Consider the following 16,774-nt stretch of genomic DNA (forward strand, 5'->3'; position numbering starts at 1 on the left):
AAAGATCAAATCGGCATACTTTACCAATGCCGTTCTTGGCCAAAATTTTCTCAATTTTCATAGCTAGATTTTCCAAGAAAAAGTTATTTCCTCCATTTTTTTAAGCATTAGTATGCTCTATATTACTTTAAAAGTGGGGAATTTCACGATTAAATTTTCACGTCCCAAAAATAAAATCGGGGATACTTACTTATGCCGGTTTTAACCAAAATGAGCCAAATTTTCATAGCTTTCTTTTTCAACAAAAAGTTCATTTACCCTTAGTATGCTATGTATTAGATTAAAAGTGGAACATTTTATGATGAAATGTGCACGTCCCAATATATAAAATCGGCATACTAACCTATGCCGTTTGTGGCCAATAATGGACAAATATTTGCAACTTCATTTTTCAACAAAAGTGCAATCCTCGGGTGTGCTTAGCCTTAGTATCCTATATATTACGATACAAGGTGGGAAATTTCACGCCGGGTACTTCCCGCGAGTACTCTTATCTAAGCACACAACTTCATCTGTGATGAACGCTGCACTTTCCTTCGTTTTCATGCAGGAGGCGCTGCAAACCTACGCGCCCCCTACATGAACGACGGAGGAGTAGGGACAGACGTTTGATCGCGTTGGAATCGATCTGCAGACGGCGGTCTTCTGGCACGGCCAGCTCTGTGTCGCCTTATCTCCACCCCGCGATCCCAACCAGGTGAAAGTCCGCATCGAACCGAACCCCGGTAAGGCCATTTACCTCACGACTAGAGAAATTTCACACGAAATGTTGTTTTCAATGAAGTCTTCCAGATGTAAAATGACATAAGCTTTAATGAAGAAATACAATTATCTAATTCAAAAATAATACAATTCAAAGTTGTTTCATTTTAAAACTTCTAAACGGAGAATCGGGTGTTTGCGTGGATGCGTCGTTCGTGTGATTTTTTTCGTGACTTTCCTGGCCCAAGGCCGTAAATGGTTGTGAGGGGCACCGCAGGCGGTCAGGCTTGCTACACCCCATGGTTGTCAACATCCAGACGTTAATAGGCAAGGACCATTTCTCGTCCTAATTCGACAAAATCTACGTCAACACGTAGTACAAAATTATAATTCGTGTTGTAGAGAATGTATCTCCTCTACGTGTAACTTTTGAGTGGTTTGCCTTGTAACTGATGAATGATCCGAGTGTGCTCCCTATTTCAAAGACGATGAGTTGCTCCAGAGGGAGATGCTTCCTGAAAACACAAAAGTACCCTTTGACCTGTACCACAAGAACAATGAGTCTCACCTGAGTGATCTGTACAGATTACTTGCAAAACACACACTTTGTCCTAACATCACTTATTCAATGTTTGACCCTTGTAAACAAAATGGTACATGTACGCACACCATCATACAAGTATTCATTCAAAATTGACAGGCATATTAACAAAATTGAATTACTGCACTGAAATATACTGCATTAGGTTACATCCTATTAACAAGAAGCTAATTTAAAAAATACGCACCGTCTGCTTAACAGTGTATGTACCACATACTAATGCACCATTCAAAACGAGTAGGCCATTGCATGCTGGCGTCTGGGTCAAAATTGATAAAAATTCTAAACATTACCTACAAACACTCCACAACCGAGATGCCACATCAACCATTGCCCCCTACTGACAGGCTCTTGTCCACATGCAGGCCGGTGCAGGGCCACCACCTTATGCCACACATGGGCAGCTGCTACTTGGGGATGCTCTTCGAGTGTTTGAGACGAGAAACGATACAAATCCACGAATTGCCGAGGCAATTAAGCAAGCACAATATAAATGCAATTGATAAGTGAATGCTTGGGAGCTTATTGTCATTCGCTCCTGGTTAGAGATCTACCCAACACACAGGTCCACAAAGACTGGCCGCTCTTACCCTGCAGGTTGAACCTAGGAACTGAGTGTTCAACTTCACATTCTTGTCATTAAAGGCCTGTGACAAAGGTGCATCTATTGGAGCGGCATCGTCTAAGGCAGTGGTTCTTAACCTTTTTGGAGGTACTGAACCCCACCAGTTTCATATGCGCATTCACAGAACCCTTCTTAGTTGGAAAAATAAAATTATTTTTTCAAATTCAAAACATAGGTATATGTTTTACTGGTGCACAATCATGAGTCAGGTGTGTGCCTTAACCTCCACCAAACCCCTGAGACTGACTCGCCGAACCCCCGGGGTTCGATCGAACCCAGGTTAAGAACCACTGGTCTAAGGCTTACGCATCTCCCGGGTCTCCATTTGACTTTGTATTGTCTCGGGGGAAGTCCACCCACACCTCCACTTCCACAAACTGCTGGGAGTTGCCTCGCTCTGCCTCACAGTCAGAATTCTCCTCCTGCTTCACGTTGCCTCCATCGATGCGAAGGTCCGATTTTGGAGTTGAATCTTCATCTTCACATTTCACCTTCACCTCTTCATATTTCACCTTGATTTCTTTGAAAGTGTCCAAGCTGGGATTTTCTTCCGGTTCTTGTTTGATGAGGGATGGGCACATTGCAGCACTTTGACTTTCACAAGCTGATTTCACACTCCACTCCTGGTGGATCTTCTGATGCTTGTGTGTTCTCTGGTGTCTTTGAAGATGTGGTGACCATGCAAACGCCTTCCCACACACACTGCACTTGAAGGGTTTCTCTCCCGTGTGTGTTCTCTGGTGTCCTACAAGAGTAGATGAATCTGAAAACGCATTCCCACACACACTGCACTTGAAGGGTTTTTCTCCCGTGTGTGTTCTCTGGTGTTTTACAAGATGAGCTGAACGTGCAAACGCCTTCCCACATACACTACACTTGAAGGGTTTCTCTCCCGTGTGTGTTCTCTTGTGTTTTACAAGAGTAGATGAATCTGAAAATGCCTTCCCACACACACTGCACTTGAAGGGTTTCTCTCCCGTGTGTGTTCTCTTGTGTGTTACAAGAGCAGATGAATCTGAAAACGCCTTCCCACACACACTGCACTTGAAGGGTTTCTCTCCCGTGTGTGTTCTCTGGTGTGCTACAAGAGTAGATGGCTGTGCAAACGCCTTCCCACACACACTGCACTTGAAGGGTTTCTCTCCCATGTGTGTTCTCTGGTGTGCTACAAGATTAGATGACTGTGCAAACGCCTTCCCACACACACTGCACTTGAAGGGTTTCTCTCCTGTGTGTGTTCTCTGGTGTGCTACAAGATGAGCTGAACATGCAAACACCCTCCCACACACACTGCACATGAAGGGTTTCTCTCCCGTGTGTGTTCTCTTGTGTGTTACAAGAGCAGATGAAAATGCAAACGCCCTCCCACACACACTGCACTTGAAGGGTTTCTCTCCCGTGTGTGTTCTCTTGTGTGTTACAAGAGCAGATGACTGTGCAAACGCCTTCCCACACACACTGCACTTGAAGGGTTTCTCTCCCGTGTGTATTCTCTTGTGTGTTACAAGAGTAGCTGAACGTGCAAACGCCCTCCCACACACACTGCACTTGAAGGGTTTCTCTCCTGTGTGAGTTCTCTGGTGCCGTGTCAAATGTGCAGGACAATCCGTGCTGTATGCACACCGGTCGCATTGTTGCCTTTTTGCACCGAGCTGCACCGACTGCCTTTGCTCCATGAGACCACTTCTGCAGAGGCAGCGACAGCTGCAGACAGAAACAAAGAATATCCACACCATCTACACATCAGTATCGAGGCACAGAGGAATGCATATATACACAGTCACACGTGACTTATACGTCTATAGTTATTCATATATTTATGATATAATAAAAAAAAAGTGTCCCAAATTCATCACACGGGCCGTTATGGCACACAATGAGAGGGCAAATGGTCATAAACATGCCTGGAAGCCCTCGTATCTTCAAAATGAACGTTAACCCAAAACTCAGCACACAATTTCAACTGTCTGGCTTCAAAATAAATGTTTATGAAAGCTAAATTCAGCTGACATAGCAAAGGGTGTTGAAAATAATACTATTTGTGTCATGCACAAATGCATAAATTAATGTTCAATCGCAACTTAGAGGTGTGAAGCCAGGCACAGATGTCCTTGATTGCTGGGATGAGCAGTTCCGACTTCAGCTGCTGCACGTGTGTGCAGTGATCACTTCCTGACTCCATTCTTACAAAGAGTTCCAGAGGAAAACTAAAATAAACTACTGTTTTGATATAACCTCTGTGCTCAATAGAGTTAATAGACTTTACTGCAAATACAAACTTGACACTGTCACATACTCAGAGGTGGAGCCAGGATTTTCAGGTGGGGGGGGGAAACCCTTCCAGCAATGAAAAATTACAGGAGTTGTTAGTAAGAAAGGAGTTGTTAAGAAAGGACTTGTCCCTTGCTTTTCATTCGACGCGTGTGATCGTCATCGCGCTCGCTGAACGTGTTGATGCCTTCAGGAAAGAAAAATAGACTTTTGTATTTTGGGGGGGGGGGGGGGGGCGAAATGACCATGAAGTATGTGGCATCAACCCGCATCACACCTGAGCTAAGCGCTCTGCAATGCTTACCCCCCTACCACATGGCTCTTCGCGCGCCGTACTTCTACAGCTGTTCACAGCGTGCCGGGAGATTTTAGGTGGCGCTTCGCTCCTGGCCGATTAAGTCATTGGCTTCTCGGAGTTTCAATACTAATCCGTGTGAAGAACGGGTACAACTGCCATCTTAAATATAAAACAGAACTTACACCTGTTTGTTTGTGTGAAGCAGCAAAAAAGTCTCCAACGCTGAGCTCTGGCGTCATGAAATTTTCAGCTTATGCTGTCTGGAAATTCTAAGCGAACGCCACGTCATTCCCTTCCCGAGTGGCAAAAATCGACCTGACGTAGCAGTGGGTTCAGGTTGAATTTCCTTGAGTGAAAACATCCGATTTAGGTAAATTGAAGTGTTTCGGCTTCTTTCTTGCAAGCATCAATTTTTTCAGGGTTTTTCATTGAATTATGAGGGAATATTAAATTAATCCAAGACAAGAATCCAAGTCCCGGGCGAAGCCGGGTAGTGAAGCTAGTTACTAATAAACCCCAATGATCCTATTGAAATTAGGGATTTCTATCGGATCGTTGGGGGGGCACGTGCCACCCCACCCCCACTGGCTCCACCACTGTCACACACTGGCATGGTTCACAGGTGGTGGTGTGTCCAGACCCACGCCTGGCCACCTTCACCTGCTCAGTAACAGGACCCTGCGGGGTGGGCTGGTAGGAATAATACTTAGTACCGGTACAGGGATATCGACCGGGTATAGAGGAGTTAAAGAAAAAATTACTGTATTCTAGTGTAACTTTAATTTAAAGTGTTTGTTTTGACAAGAAACGCTGTGAGATTTAAAGACCCCCCAACACCACCCCTCAACACCACCCCTCACCACCACCCCCCACCACCACCCCCACCCCCCACCACCACCCAACCCCACCACCACCACCCCACCACCACCTTCTGCACTAGGCCTCGCGAAGCCTGCCGCACTAGGCCTCGCGAAGCCTGCCGCACTAGGCCTCGCGCCGTGCTTTTCGTGCACAAATAAGGCGATTAAATGTATCTCGTCTCTGTGTTAATAAATGTTTCTTGTCTCGGTGTTAAAAAAACGTGCTGCGTTTCAGTAAAGTAATTTTTTTTTTTAATAAACGTGCTGCGTTTCATCTCTGTGTTAATAAGCCTGCCGCACTAGGCCTCGCGAAGCCTGCCGCACTAGGCCTCGCGCCGTGCTTTTCGTGCACAAATAAGGCGATTAAATGTATCTCGTCTCTGTGTTAATAAATGTTTCTTGTCTCTGTGTTAAAAAAACGTGCTGCGTTTCAGTAAAGTAATTTTTTAAATAAACGTGCTGCGTTTCAGTAAAGTAATTTTGAAGCGAAGTTTAAAGTTTTGCCGTGATGCGCCGGAAGCGACGGCCATCTTGTTTAATTCACAGATCGCAGGGGGAGCGGGTGGCCATCTTGTCGGACAGGGTCATGCCAAGTGTTTGCAGTAGGGGGCGACCCTTACGCCTGCTGTATATTTGTAGTTTACGTGTCTCTCTCTCTCCCCGTGGTCGCGTGGATTTCCTTCCCGATCCCCGGGTTTCCCCTCCACATGTAGAGAGTGAACACCACCACGCGTCTAGAGCGAACACCACCACGTGTCTAGAGCGAACACCACCACGCGTCTAGAGCTAACACCGCCACGCGTCTAGAGCGAACACCGCCACGCGTCTAGAGTGAACACCGCCACGTGTCCAGAGTGAACACCGCCACGTGTCTAGAGTGAACACCGCCACGCGTCTAGAGTGAACACCGCCACGCGTCCAGAGTGAACACCGCCACGCGTCCAGAGTGAACACCGCCACGCGTCTAGAGTGAACACCGCCACGCGTCTAGAGTGAACACCGCCACGCGTCCAGAGTGAACACCGCCACGCGCCTAGAGAGAACACCGCCACGCGTCCAGAGTGAACACCGCCACGCGTCCAGAGTGAACACCGTCACGCGTCCAGAGTGAACACCGCCACGCGTCCAGAGTGAACACCGCCACGCGTCCAGAGTGAACACCGCCACGCGTCTAGAGTGAACACCGCCACGCGTCCAGAGTGAACACCGCCACGCGTCCAGAGTGAACACCGCCACGCGTCTAGAGTGAACACCGCCACGCGTCCAGAGTGAACACCGCTACGCGTCTAGAGTGAACACCGCCACGCATCTAGAGTGAACACCGCCACGCGTCTAGAGTGAACACCGCCACACGTCCAGAGTGAACACCGCCACGCGTCCAGAGTGAACACCGCCACGCGTCTAGAGTGAACACCGCCACGTGTCTGGAGTGAACACCGCCACGCGTCTAGAGTGAACACCGCCACACGTCCAGAGTGAACACCGCCACGCGTCTAGAGTGAACACCGCCACACGTCCAGAGTGACCACCGCCACGCGTCCGGAGTGAACACCGCCACGCGTCTAGAGTGACCACCGCCACGTGTCCGGAGTGAACACCGCCACGCGTCTAGAGTGAACACCGCCACGTGTCTGGAGTGAACACCACCACGCGTCTAGAGTGAACACCGCCACGTGTCTGGAGTGAACACCACCACGCGTCTAGAGTGAACACCGCCACGTGTCTGGAGTGAACACCGCCACGCGTCTAGAGTGAACACCGCCACGTGTCTAGAGTGACCACCGCCACGTGTCCAGAGTGAACACCGCCACGCGTCTAGAGTGAACACCGCCACGTGTCTGGAGTGAACACCGCCACGCGTCTGGAGTGAACACCGCCACGCGTCTAGAGTGAACACCGCCACGCGTCTAGAGTGAACACCACCATGCTGTTGACGAGCCTCACCTTGTTGTTGTTGTGGGCAGGTCGCTTCTGAAAACAAGAGCGGTACAGCAGCTCAAGCGGGCGTGGCCTGGTAAAAAATGAAAAAAAAAGTGTGAATATTTAAAATAAAACAAAGTTACAAAGTAGCGAGCCAGGTGAAGAGAAATTAAAACTTAAGCAAGATACTCTTTGGTTCTTTCGGTAAAGTCACGTAGAATAAATAAATACATTATATAATAGCATACGACGTTTCAACTGCAACACAAGCAATCATCATCAGGTACAAATGAAAGAGAAAAAAAACCTATTAAACTTAGAGTCAGCTAACATAACAGTCAACACCCTACCTGGTTGATAACGTTCTTCCAAAGATTGCTCAATTTGAGAGAGACACACGGAGACACATAGACAGACACATAAGCAGAGAGAGAGATGACACAAAAACACACAGAGAGAGACACGTATAGACACACAGAGAGAGATGACACAGAGACACACAGAGAGAGAGACACACATAGACACACACAGAGAGATGACACAGAGACACACAGAGACACACATAGACACACAGAGAGAGATGACACAGAGACACACAGAGAGAGAGACACACATAGACACACAGAGAGAGATGACACAGAGACACACAGAGAGAGACACACATAGGCACACAGAGAAACAACGCCTCTGTGTTGATGCCTTAAATAGAGAGGGGGGGGGTAGAGAGAGGGGGGGTAGAGAAATTAGCATGTCAATGCAAGGCCGTAGCCATGGAGTCAACATTGGGGGGGACCAAATCTTCCACGGGTCTGGGGTCCCCCCCCCGAGAAAAATATCTAAATTTGAAAACTATTTTCCTGCCATTTCCTCCCTAAAATATTTTTTAAATTTCACTAAGACATGGGATGGACTTTGTTTTATTTGATACAATAATGTCTAATAGTGTATTGTAATACATTGCTCTGTTTTTTTCTTTTTTACCTTTCTTGTTTCATAGTATGTAATGGCAGAGATTAGGGATTCATAAAGTACAACGCAATCCTATAAACAGGAATATATGCATTGTGATATAAAGACAAGTCCAGATTTCGTGGCCAAGGTTTAGCAAATTGTTGTCTTTATTAACAGAGCATCGCAATTTTTATTTACAAATATTTTTACAGAAACATATTGGGGGGCATATTTGATTATTATACTTATTATAACACATTATAACATTATAATTATGACATATTATTATAACATATTATAACATTATAATTCATACATATTATTATAATTATTATAACATATTATACTTATTATAACATTATAATTAATACATATTAATATAATTATTATAACATATTATACTTATTATAACATTATAATTATTATATATTATTACATAATATTATACTTATTATAACATGTTATAATGACGGCCTTGTGTCAATGAGAGACTTGGAGGTTTGGTGACTGCACAGAGAGAGACACTTCATGTAATGCAACACAGAGAGTCGGTCAACACACCAACTCACGTACTCTTAGGTTTTTTCGGTAAAGTCACCACGTAGGTAAAAAATGAAATTAAAATTAATAAAAGTAAAAATAGAAAACAAAATAATACAATTATAATAAATCACGCCTCACTTGATACAGCAAATTATAGTCTACATTATAGACTGTCAGTGCACTCACCCAGCCTAATAACCAGGCTACAGTCTACATTATAGACTGTCAGTACACTCACCCAGCTTAATAACCAGGCTACAGTCTACATTATAGACTGACAGTACACTCACCCAGCCTAATAACCAGGCTACAGTCTACATTATAGACTGCCAGTACACTCACCCAGCTTAATAACCAGGCTACAGTCTACATTATAGACTGCCAGTACACTCACCCAGCTTAATAACCAGGCTACAGTCTACATTACAGACTGCCAGTACACTCACCCAGCTTAATAACCAGGCTACAGTCTACATTATAGACTGCCAGTACACTCACCCAGCCTAATAACCAGGCTACAGTCTACATTATAGACTGCCAGTACACTCACCCAGCCTAATAACCAGGCTACAGTCTACATTATAGACTGCCAGTACACTCACCCAGCTTAATAACCAGGCTACAGTCTACATTATAGACTGTCAGTACACTCACCCAGCTTAATTACCAGGCTACAGTCTACATTATAGATTAAATTAATAAAAAACGCCTCACTTGATACAGCAAATGTGGCTGTGACGGTGCCACCTGATGACGGAGACTTGTGTTGCCTCCGAAACGTCGTGATTTGTTTATATTTTATTTCTATTTTTACTTTTATGAATTTGTATTCATTTCTTACCTACATGGTGACTTCACCTAGAACTAACGCATCGCCTGGCTGATCGCGTTCTTCCACAGGTTGCTAAACTATCATCTTGGTTCTTTCGGTAAAGTCACTTAGAATGGAAATAATAAAAATAAAAGGGAATATTATTTCATTATTTCCATTCTACGTGATATAAAACATAATTAAATTGTATAGTTTTATTGTTTTATTTTTTTATTTCTATTATACGTGACTTCACCGAAAGAACCAAGCACATGAATCACTGCAGTCACGAAAGAAGCTTTAAATCGAAATTGCTAAACGAAGCGAGAGAATTGAAGCGAACGCGACCAGGCGAGGGCAGGAGGCAAGGCCCCGCGTTGTAAAGTTTCAATCTGGACATCGCTTCCATGCTCGCTGCTACTCAAATAACATCCCTACGAGAGAGAGAGAGCGAGGCTCTACCTCGGTAAACAACAACCACAACCACCACAACAACAACCACCACTACAACCACAACCACCACAACCGCGATGAGAATTTCTCACCTCGGATTTCAGTTCCTGCGCGGAGCCGCAACTTTCCGTTACCTCGTGACGTCACGAGGCAGCAGCAGGTGACATGACGTCACTTGTGGGGTACAAGACACTCCCCTCCCACAATGAGCGGCTCTGTAACTTGCATAAATTATGTTAATGAGCCTGGCCCAATCGTGGAGGGATGGGCCGTTGGTGCCGAACCGGTCACAACGAACTCGTGACGTCTTTCACGAATAAATTATGTTAATGAGCCGCCAGTCAGTGGGTGTGGCTTTGCCCAAATAAGGATAGTGCTTGAACAGATAACGGAGGTGACCCAGGCAGAAGTGACGTCACGCTCCCTTGAGACGGGTTGGGGTGAATACTTTGGTGACATGACGTCACTAGCAAGGTACACCTCCCCCTGGCGTTTCACGCCGATGAACACCGCCCCCCCTCATTCCCCCACTTACGAACACCCCCCCCCCCGCATTCCCCCACTTACGAACACCACCCCCCCGCATTCCCCCACTTACGAACACACCCCCCCCCCCGCATTCCCCCACTTACGAACACCCCCCCCCCCGCATTCCCCCACTTACGAACACCACCCCCCCGCATTCCCCCACTTATGAACACCACCCCCCCCGCATTCCCCCACTTACGAACACCACCCCCCCGCATACCCCCACTTACGAACACCACCCCCCCGCATTCCCCCACTTACGAACACCACCCCCCCGCATTCCCCCACTTACGAACACCACCCCCCCGCATTCCTCCACTTACGAACACCACCCCCCCGCATTCCCCCACTTACGAACACCACCCCTCCGCATTCCCCCACTTACGAACACCCCCCCCCCGCATTCCCCCACTTACGAACACCACCCCTCCGCATTCCCCCACTTACGAACACCACCCCCCCGCATTCCTCCACTTACGAACACCACCCCCCCGCATTCCCCCACTTACGAACACCACCCCCCCGCATTCCCCCACTTACGAACACCACCCCCCCGCATTCCTCCACTTACGAACACCACCCCTCCGCATTCCCCCACTTACGAACACCACCCCCCCGCATTCCCCCACTTACGAACACCACCCCCCCGCATTCCTCCACTTACGAACACCACCCCCCCGCATTCCCCCACTTACGAACACCACCCCTCCGCATTCCCCCACTTACGAACACCACCCCCCCGCATTCCCCCACTTACGAACACCCCCCCCCCGCATTCCCCCACTTACGAACACCACCCCCCCGCATTCCCCCACTTACGAACACCACCCCCCCGCATTCCCCCACTTACGAACACCCCCCCCCCGCATACCCCCACTTACGAACACCCCCCCCCCGCATTCCCCCACTTACGAACACCACCCCCCCCCCCGCATTCCCCCACTTACGAACACCCCCCCCCCCCCCGCATTCCCCCACTTACGAACACCACCCCCCCCCCCGCATTCCCCCACTTACGAACACCACCCCCCCCCCCCCGCATTCCCCCACTTACGAACACCCCCCCCCCCCGCATTCCCCCACTTACGAACACCACCCCCCCGCATTCCCCCACTTACGAACACCCCCCCCCCCCGCATTCCCCCACTTACGAACACCCCCCCCCCCGCATTCCCCCACTTACGAACACCCCCCCCCCCGCATACCCCCACTTACGAACACCCCCCCCCCCGCATTCCCCCACTTACGAACACCCCCCCCCCCCGCATTCCCCCACTTACGAACACCCCCCCCCCCCGCATTCCCCCACTTACGAACACCACCCCCCCGCATTCCCCCACTTACGAACACCACCCCCCCGCATTCCCCCACTTACGAACACCACCCCCCCGCATTCCCCCACTTACGAACACCGCCCCCCCGCATTCCCCCACTTACGAACACCACCCCCCCGCATTCCTCCACTTACGAACACCACCCCCCCGCATTCCCCCACTTACGAACACCACCCCTCCGCATTCCCCCACTTACGAACACCACCCCCCCGCATTCCCCCACTTACGAACACCACCCCCCCGCATTCCCCCACTTACGAACACCACCCCCCCGCATTCCCCCACTTACGAACACCACCCCCCCGCATTCCCCCACTTACGAACACCACCCCCCGCATTCCCCCACTTACGAACACCACCCCCCCGCATTCCCCCACTTACGAACACCACCCCCCGCATACCCCCACTTACGAATAATAACAGGGGAGTCAGTTGTGAGTGCGAAGGGACTGGTGGCCACGGGAGGTAATCATCACCACCACGGTGCCAGACTAGGTGTCTGTACCCCCCCCCACTCACCCCCCGGTGCCAGGCTAGGTGTCTGTACCTCCCCCACTCACCCCCCGGTGCCAGGCTAAGTGTCTGTACCTCCCCCCCACTCACCCCCCTCTCTCTCTGTGTCTCTCTCTCTGCTTGTTAAATCATCACCACCACGGTGCCAGGCTAGGTGCCTGTACCTCCCCCCACTCACCCCCCCCCCCCCGGTGCCAGGCTAGGTGTCTGTACCTCCCCCACTCACCCCTCCCCCGATGCCAGGCTAGGTGTCTGTACCCCCCCCCCCACTCACCCCCCTCTCTCTCTGTGTCTCTCTCTGCTTGTTAAATCATCACCACCACGGTGCCAGGCTAGGTGTCTGTACCCCCCACTCACCCCCCGGTGCCAGGCTAGGTGTCTGTACCTCCCCCCCACTCACCCCCCTCTCTCTCTGTGTCTCTCTCTCTGCTTGTTAAATCATCACCACCACGGTGCCAGGCTAGGTGCCTGTACCTCCCCCCACTCACCCCCCCCCCCGGTGCCAGGCTAGGTGTCTGTACCCACCCCCACTCACCCCCTGGTGCCAGGCAATACGGGCGATCTTTGTGTGTTGGGAGCAAGTTTGAGTGGCATGTAGCCGTGGGAGTTGAACGGGCGCCTGCAGCTACTGACAATCGTTGACAACGGTTGGATAGACGCTGATAGACACACACACAGACAAGACCAGGTGGACAGACACAGACAAGAGGAACAGAGACTGAGAAAGATACACAGAGACTAAAAAACACAGGCAGAGAGACACACAGAGGCGAACAGAGACACAGACGGACAGAGATGTTGAATCGAACTCACTGAACTCGCTCCATTGAAAGAGATTCCTCGATCTTTGCCCATCCCCGGAAGTCGTTCTAGTTTCTATTTATTTCATTGTGTGTGGTGTGTAGTGTAAGCCATGTGGGATATCGATGTACACGGACATGAACAACATCAGCAGACAAGACGTCTTTCATACTCTTAGGTTCTTTCGGTAAAGTCACGTAGGTAAAACATCAAAATTAATGAAAATAAAATAAAACAAAAATCACGACGTTTCGGAGGCAACACAAGTCTCCGTCATCAGGTGGGAGCTCCCCCCCCCTCTCCTCCCCCCTTCAACTTGCTTATAAGGGATTACTTCTTGAATCATTGCCTCACTTGATGCAGCTAATTCGGCTGTGACGGTCCCACCTGATGACGGAGACTTGTGTTGCCTCCGAAACGTCGTGATTTTTGTTTGATTTTATTTTAATTAATTTTGATGTTTTACCTACGTGACTTTACCGAAAAAACCTACGAATATGATTCCTTGCAGTCACGAAAGCTTCAAATCTAGGCGAAAACATCCAGACATTGTCGCGGCAGAAGTCACGTGAGCTACAGCTGAGCATTGTTGTCATGCGGTGGGCTCACGCGAAATTGATTTCTGCAACACGAAGGTACTTTGAAAACCCACCGGCAATGCTCTTTTATATAAGCGCACAACTTTATCTATCTGTATTCTTAGTTCTTTCTTAAAATTCTTAATTTTGATTTCATTTTTTACCTACGTGACTTTACAGAAAGAACTAAGAATATGAATCCTTGCAGTCACGAAAGCTTCAAATCTAGAATTAATCTGTGATGAACGCTGCACTTTCCGTCGTTTTCATGCAGGGGGCGCTATAACCCTACGCGCCTCCTGCATGAGCGACGGAGGCGCAGGGACAGACGTTCGATCGCGTTGGAATCGATCTGCAGACGGCGGTCTTCTGGCACGGCCAGCTCTGTGTCGCCTTATCTCAATCCCGCGATCCCAACCAGGAGAAAGTCCGCATCGAACCGAATCCCCGGCAAGGCCATCTACTTAACGACGAGAGAAAATTCACACGAAATGTCGTTTTCAATTAAGTCTTCCAGATGGAAAATGATATCAGCTTTTAATGAAGAAATACAATCATAAAATTCAAAACATAATACAATTCAAAGTTTTCATCTTCTTAGGTTTTTTCGGTAAAGTCACGTAGGTAAAACATCAAAATGAATGAAAATAAAATAAAAGTGATTTTTTATTTTATTTTATTTTCATTCATTTTGATGTTTTACCTACGTGACTTTACCGAAAAAACCTAAGAAGATGATTCCTTGCAGTCACGAAAGCTTCAAATCTAGAATCAATTCAAAGTTGTTTCATTTTAAAACTTCAAAACGGAGAATCGGGAGTTTGCGTGGATGCGTCGTTCGTGTGCAATTTTCTTCGTGACTTTCCTGGCCCAAGGCCGTCAATGGTTGTCAACATCCAGACGTTAATCAGCAAGGACCATTTCTCGTCCTAGTTCGCAAACATATAAGACATCAAGCAAAATTCGAATGAGTGTTGTTGTGCAGAATGTATCTACTAGATGTGCTCTGCCTTGTAACCGAATACAAACTCCCAGAGGTGGGACAAAGTCATTGTTATGCAAGTCCAAGTCGAGTCGCAAGTCATCAAATTCATGACTCGAGTCCAAGTCACATGACTCGAGTCCACATCTCATAGGTGGGACAAAGTCATTGTTATGCAAGTCCAAGTCGAGTCGCAAGTCATCAAATTCATGACTCGAGTCCAAGTCACATGACTCGAGTCCACATCTCATAGGTGGGACAAAGTCATTGTTATGCAAGTCCAAGTCGAGTCGCAAGTCATCAAATTCATGACTCGAGTCTGACTCGAGTCCAAGTCACATGACTCGAGTCCACATCTCATAGGTGGGACAAAGTCATTGTTATGCAAGTCCAAGTCGAGTCGCAAGTCATCAAATTCATGACTCGAGTCCAAGTCACATGACTCGAGTCCACATCTCAGAGGTGGGACAAAGTCATTGTTATGCAAGTCCAAGTCGAGTCGCAAGTCATCAAATTCATGACTCGAGTCTGACTCGAGTCCAAGTCACATGACTCGAGTCCACATCTCATAGGTGGGACAAAGTCATTGTTATGCAAGTCCAAGTCGAGTCGCAAGTCATCAAATTCATGACTCGAGTCTGACTCGAGTCCAAGTCACATGACTCGAGTCCACATCTCATAGGTGGGACAAAGTCATTGTTATGCAAGTCCAAGTCGAGTCGCAAGTCATCAAAGTCATGACTCGAGTCTGACTCGAGTCCAAGTCACATGACTCGAGTCCACATCTCATAGGTGGGACAAAGTCATTGTTATGCAAGTCCAAGTCGAGTCGCAAGTCATCAAATTCATGACTCGAGTCTGACTCGAGTCCAAGTCACATGACTCGAGTCCACATCTCAGAGGTGGGACAAAGTCATTGTTATGCAAGTCCAAGTCGAGTCGCAAGTCATCAAATTCATGACTCGAGTCTGACTCGAGTCCAAGTCACATGACTCGAGTCCACATCTCATAGGTGGGACAAAGTCATTGTTATGCAAGTCCAAGTCGAGTCGCAAGTCATCAAATTCATGACTCGAGTCTGACTCGAGTCCAAGTCACATGACTCGAGTCCACATCTCATAGGTGGGACAAAGTCATTGTTATGCAAGTCCAAGTCGAGTCGCAAGTCATCAAATTCATGACTCGAGTCTGACTCGAGTCCAAGTCACATGACTCGAGTCCACATCTCATAGGTGGGACAAAGTCATTGTTATGCAAGTCCAAGTCGAGTCGCAAGTCATCAAAGTCATGACTCGAGTCTGACTCGAGTCCAAGTCACATGACTCGAGTCCACATCTCATAGGTGGGACAAAGTCATTGTTATGCAAGTCCAAGTCGAGTCGCAAGTCATCAAATTCATGACTCGAGTCTGACTCGAGTCCAAGTCACATGACTCGAGTCCACATCTCAGAGGTGGGACAAAGTCATTGTTATGCAAGTCCAAGTCGAGTCGCAAGTCATCAAATTCATGACTCGAGTCTGACTCGAGTCCAAGTCACATGACTCGAGTCCACATCTCATAGGTGGGACAAAGTCATTGTTATGCAAGTCCAAGTCGAGTCGCAAGTCATCAAATTCATGACTCGAGTCTGACTCGAGTCCAAGTCACATGACTCGAGTCCACATCTCATAGGTGGGACAAAGTCATTGTTATGCAAGTCCAAGTCGAGTCGCAAGTCATCAAATTCATGACTCGAGTCTGACTCGAGTCCAAGTCACATGACTCGAGTCCACATCTCATAGGTGGGACAAAGTCATTGTTATGCAAGTCCAAGTCGAGTCGCAAGTCATCAAATTCATGACTCGAGTCTGACTCGAGTCCAAGTCACATGACTCGAGTCCACATCTCATAGGTGGGACAAAGTCATTGTTATGCAAGTCCAAGTCGAGTCGCAAGTCATCAAATTCATGACTCGAGTCTGACTCGAGTCCAAGTCACATGACTCGAGTCCACATCTCATAGG

The 16,774-nt window shown here is 48.1% G+C and overlaps 1 protein-coding gene across 3 annotated transcripts; it reads right to left on the reverse strand.

The window, feature by feature from the left end:
* Window positions 1–801: 801 nt before the first annotated feature.
* LOC144953719 (uncharacterized) lies at window positions 802–10,171 on the reverse strand. Of its 3 annotated transcripts, none has more exons than XM_078884286.1 (3): window positions 10,128–10,171; window positions 7,302–7,368; window positions 802–3,632 (listed from the first exon to the last, which is right to left on the reverse strand). In XM_078884286.1, exon 3 carries the CDS (start codon window positions 3,602–3,604, stop codon window positions 2,231–2,233), a length of 1,374 nt encoding a protein of 457 aa, XP_078740412.1. In that variant the 5' UTR covers window positions 3,605–3,632; window positions 7,302–7,368; window positions 10,128–10,171; the 3' UTR covers window positions 802–2,230. The 3 variants fall into 3 exon arrangements, with proteins under 3 accessions (XP_078740412.1, XP_078740413.1, XP_078740411.1); XM_078884287.1 differs by lacking the exon at window positions 10,128–10,171 and adding an exon at window positions 7,628–7,972 and having other exon boundaries at window positions 7,302–7,328; XM_078884285.1 differs by lacking the exon at window positions 10,128–10,171 and adding an exon at window positions 7,628–7,972.
* Window positions 10,172–16,774: the final 6,603 nt, after the last annotated feature.

The sequence above is a fragment of the Lampetra fluviatilis genome, chromosome 81 (genome assembly GCF_964198595.1).
Source record: "Lampetra fluviatilis chromosome 81, kcLamFluv1.1, whole genome shotgun sequence".
Lineage (NCBI taxonomy): Eukaryota > Metazoa > Chordata > Hyperoartia > Petromyzontiformes > Petromyzontidae > Lampetra > Lampetra fluviatilis.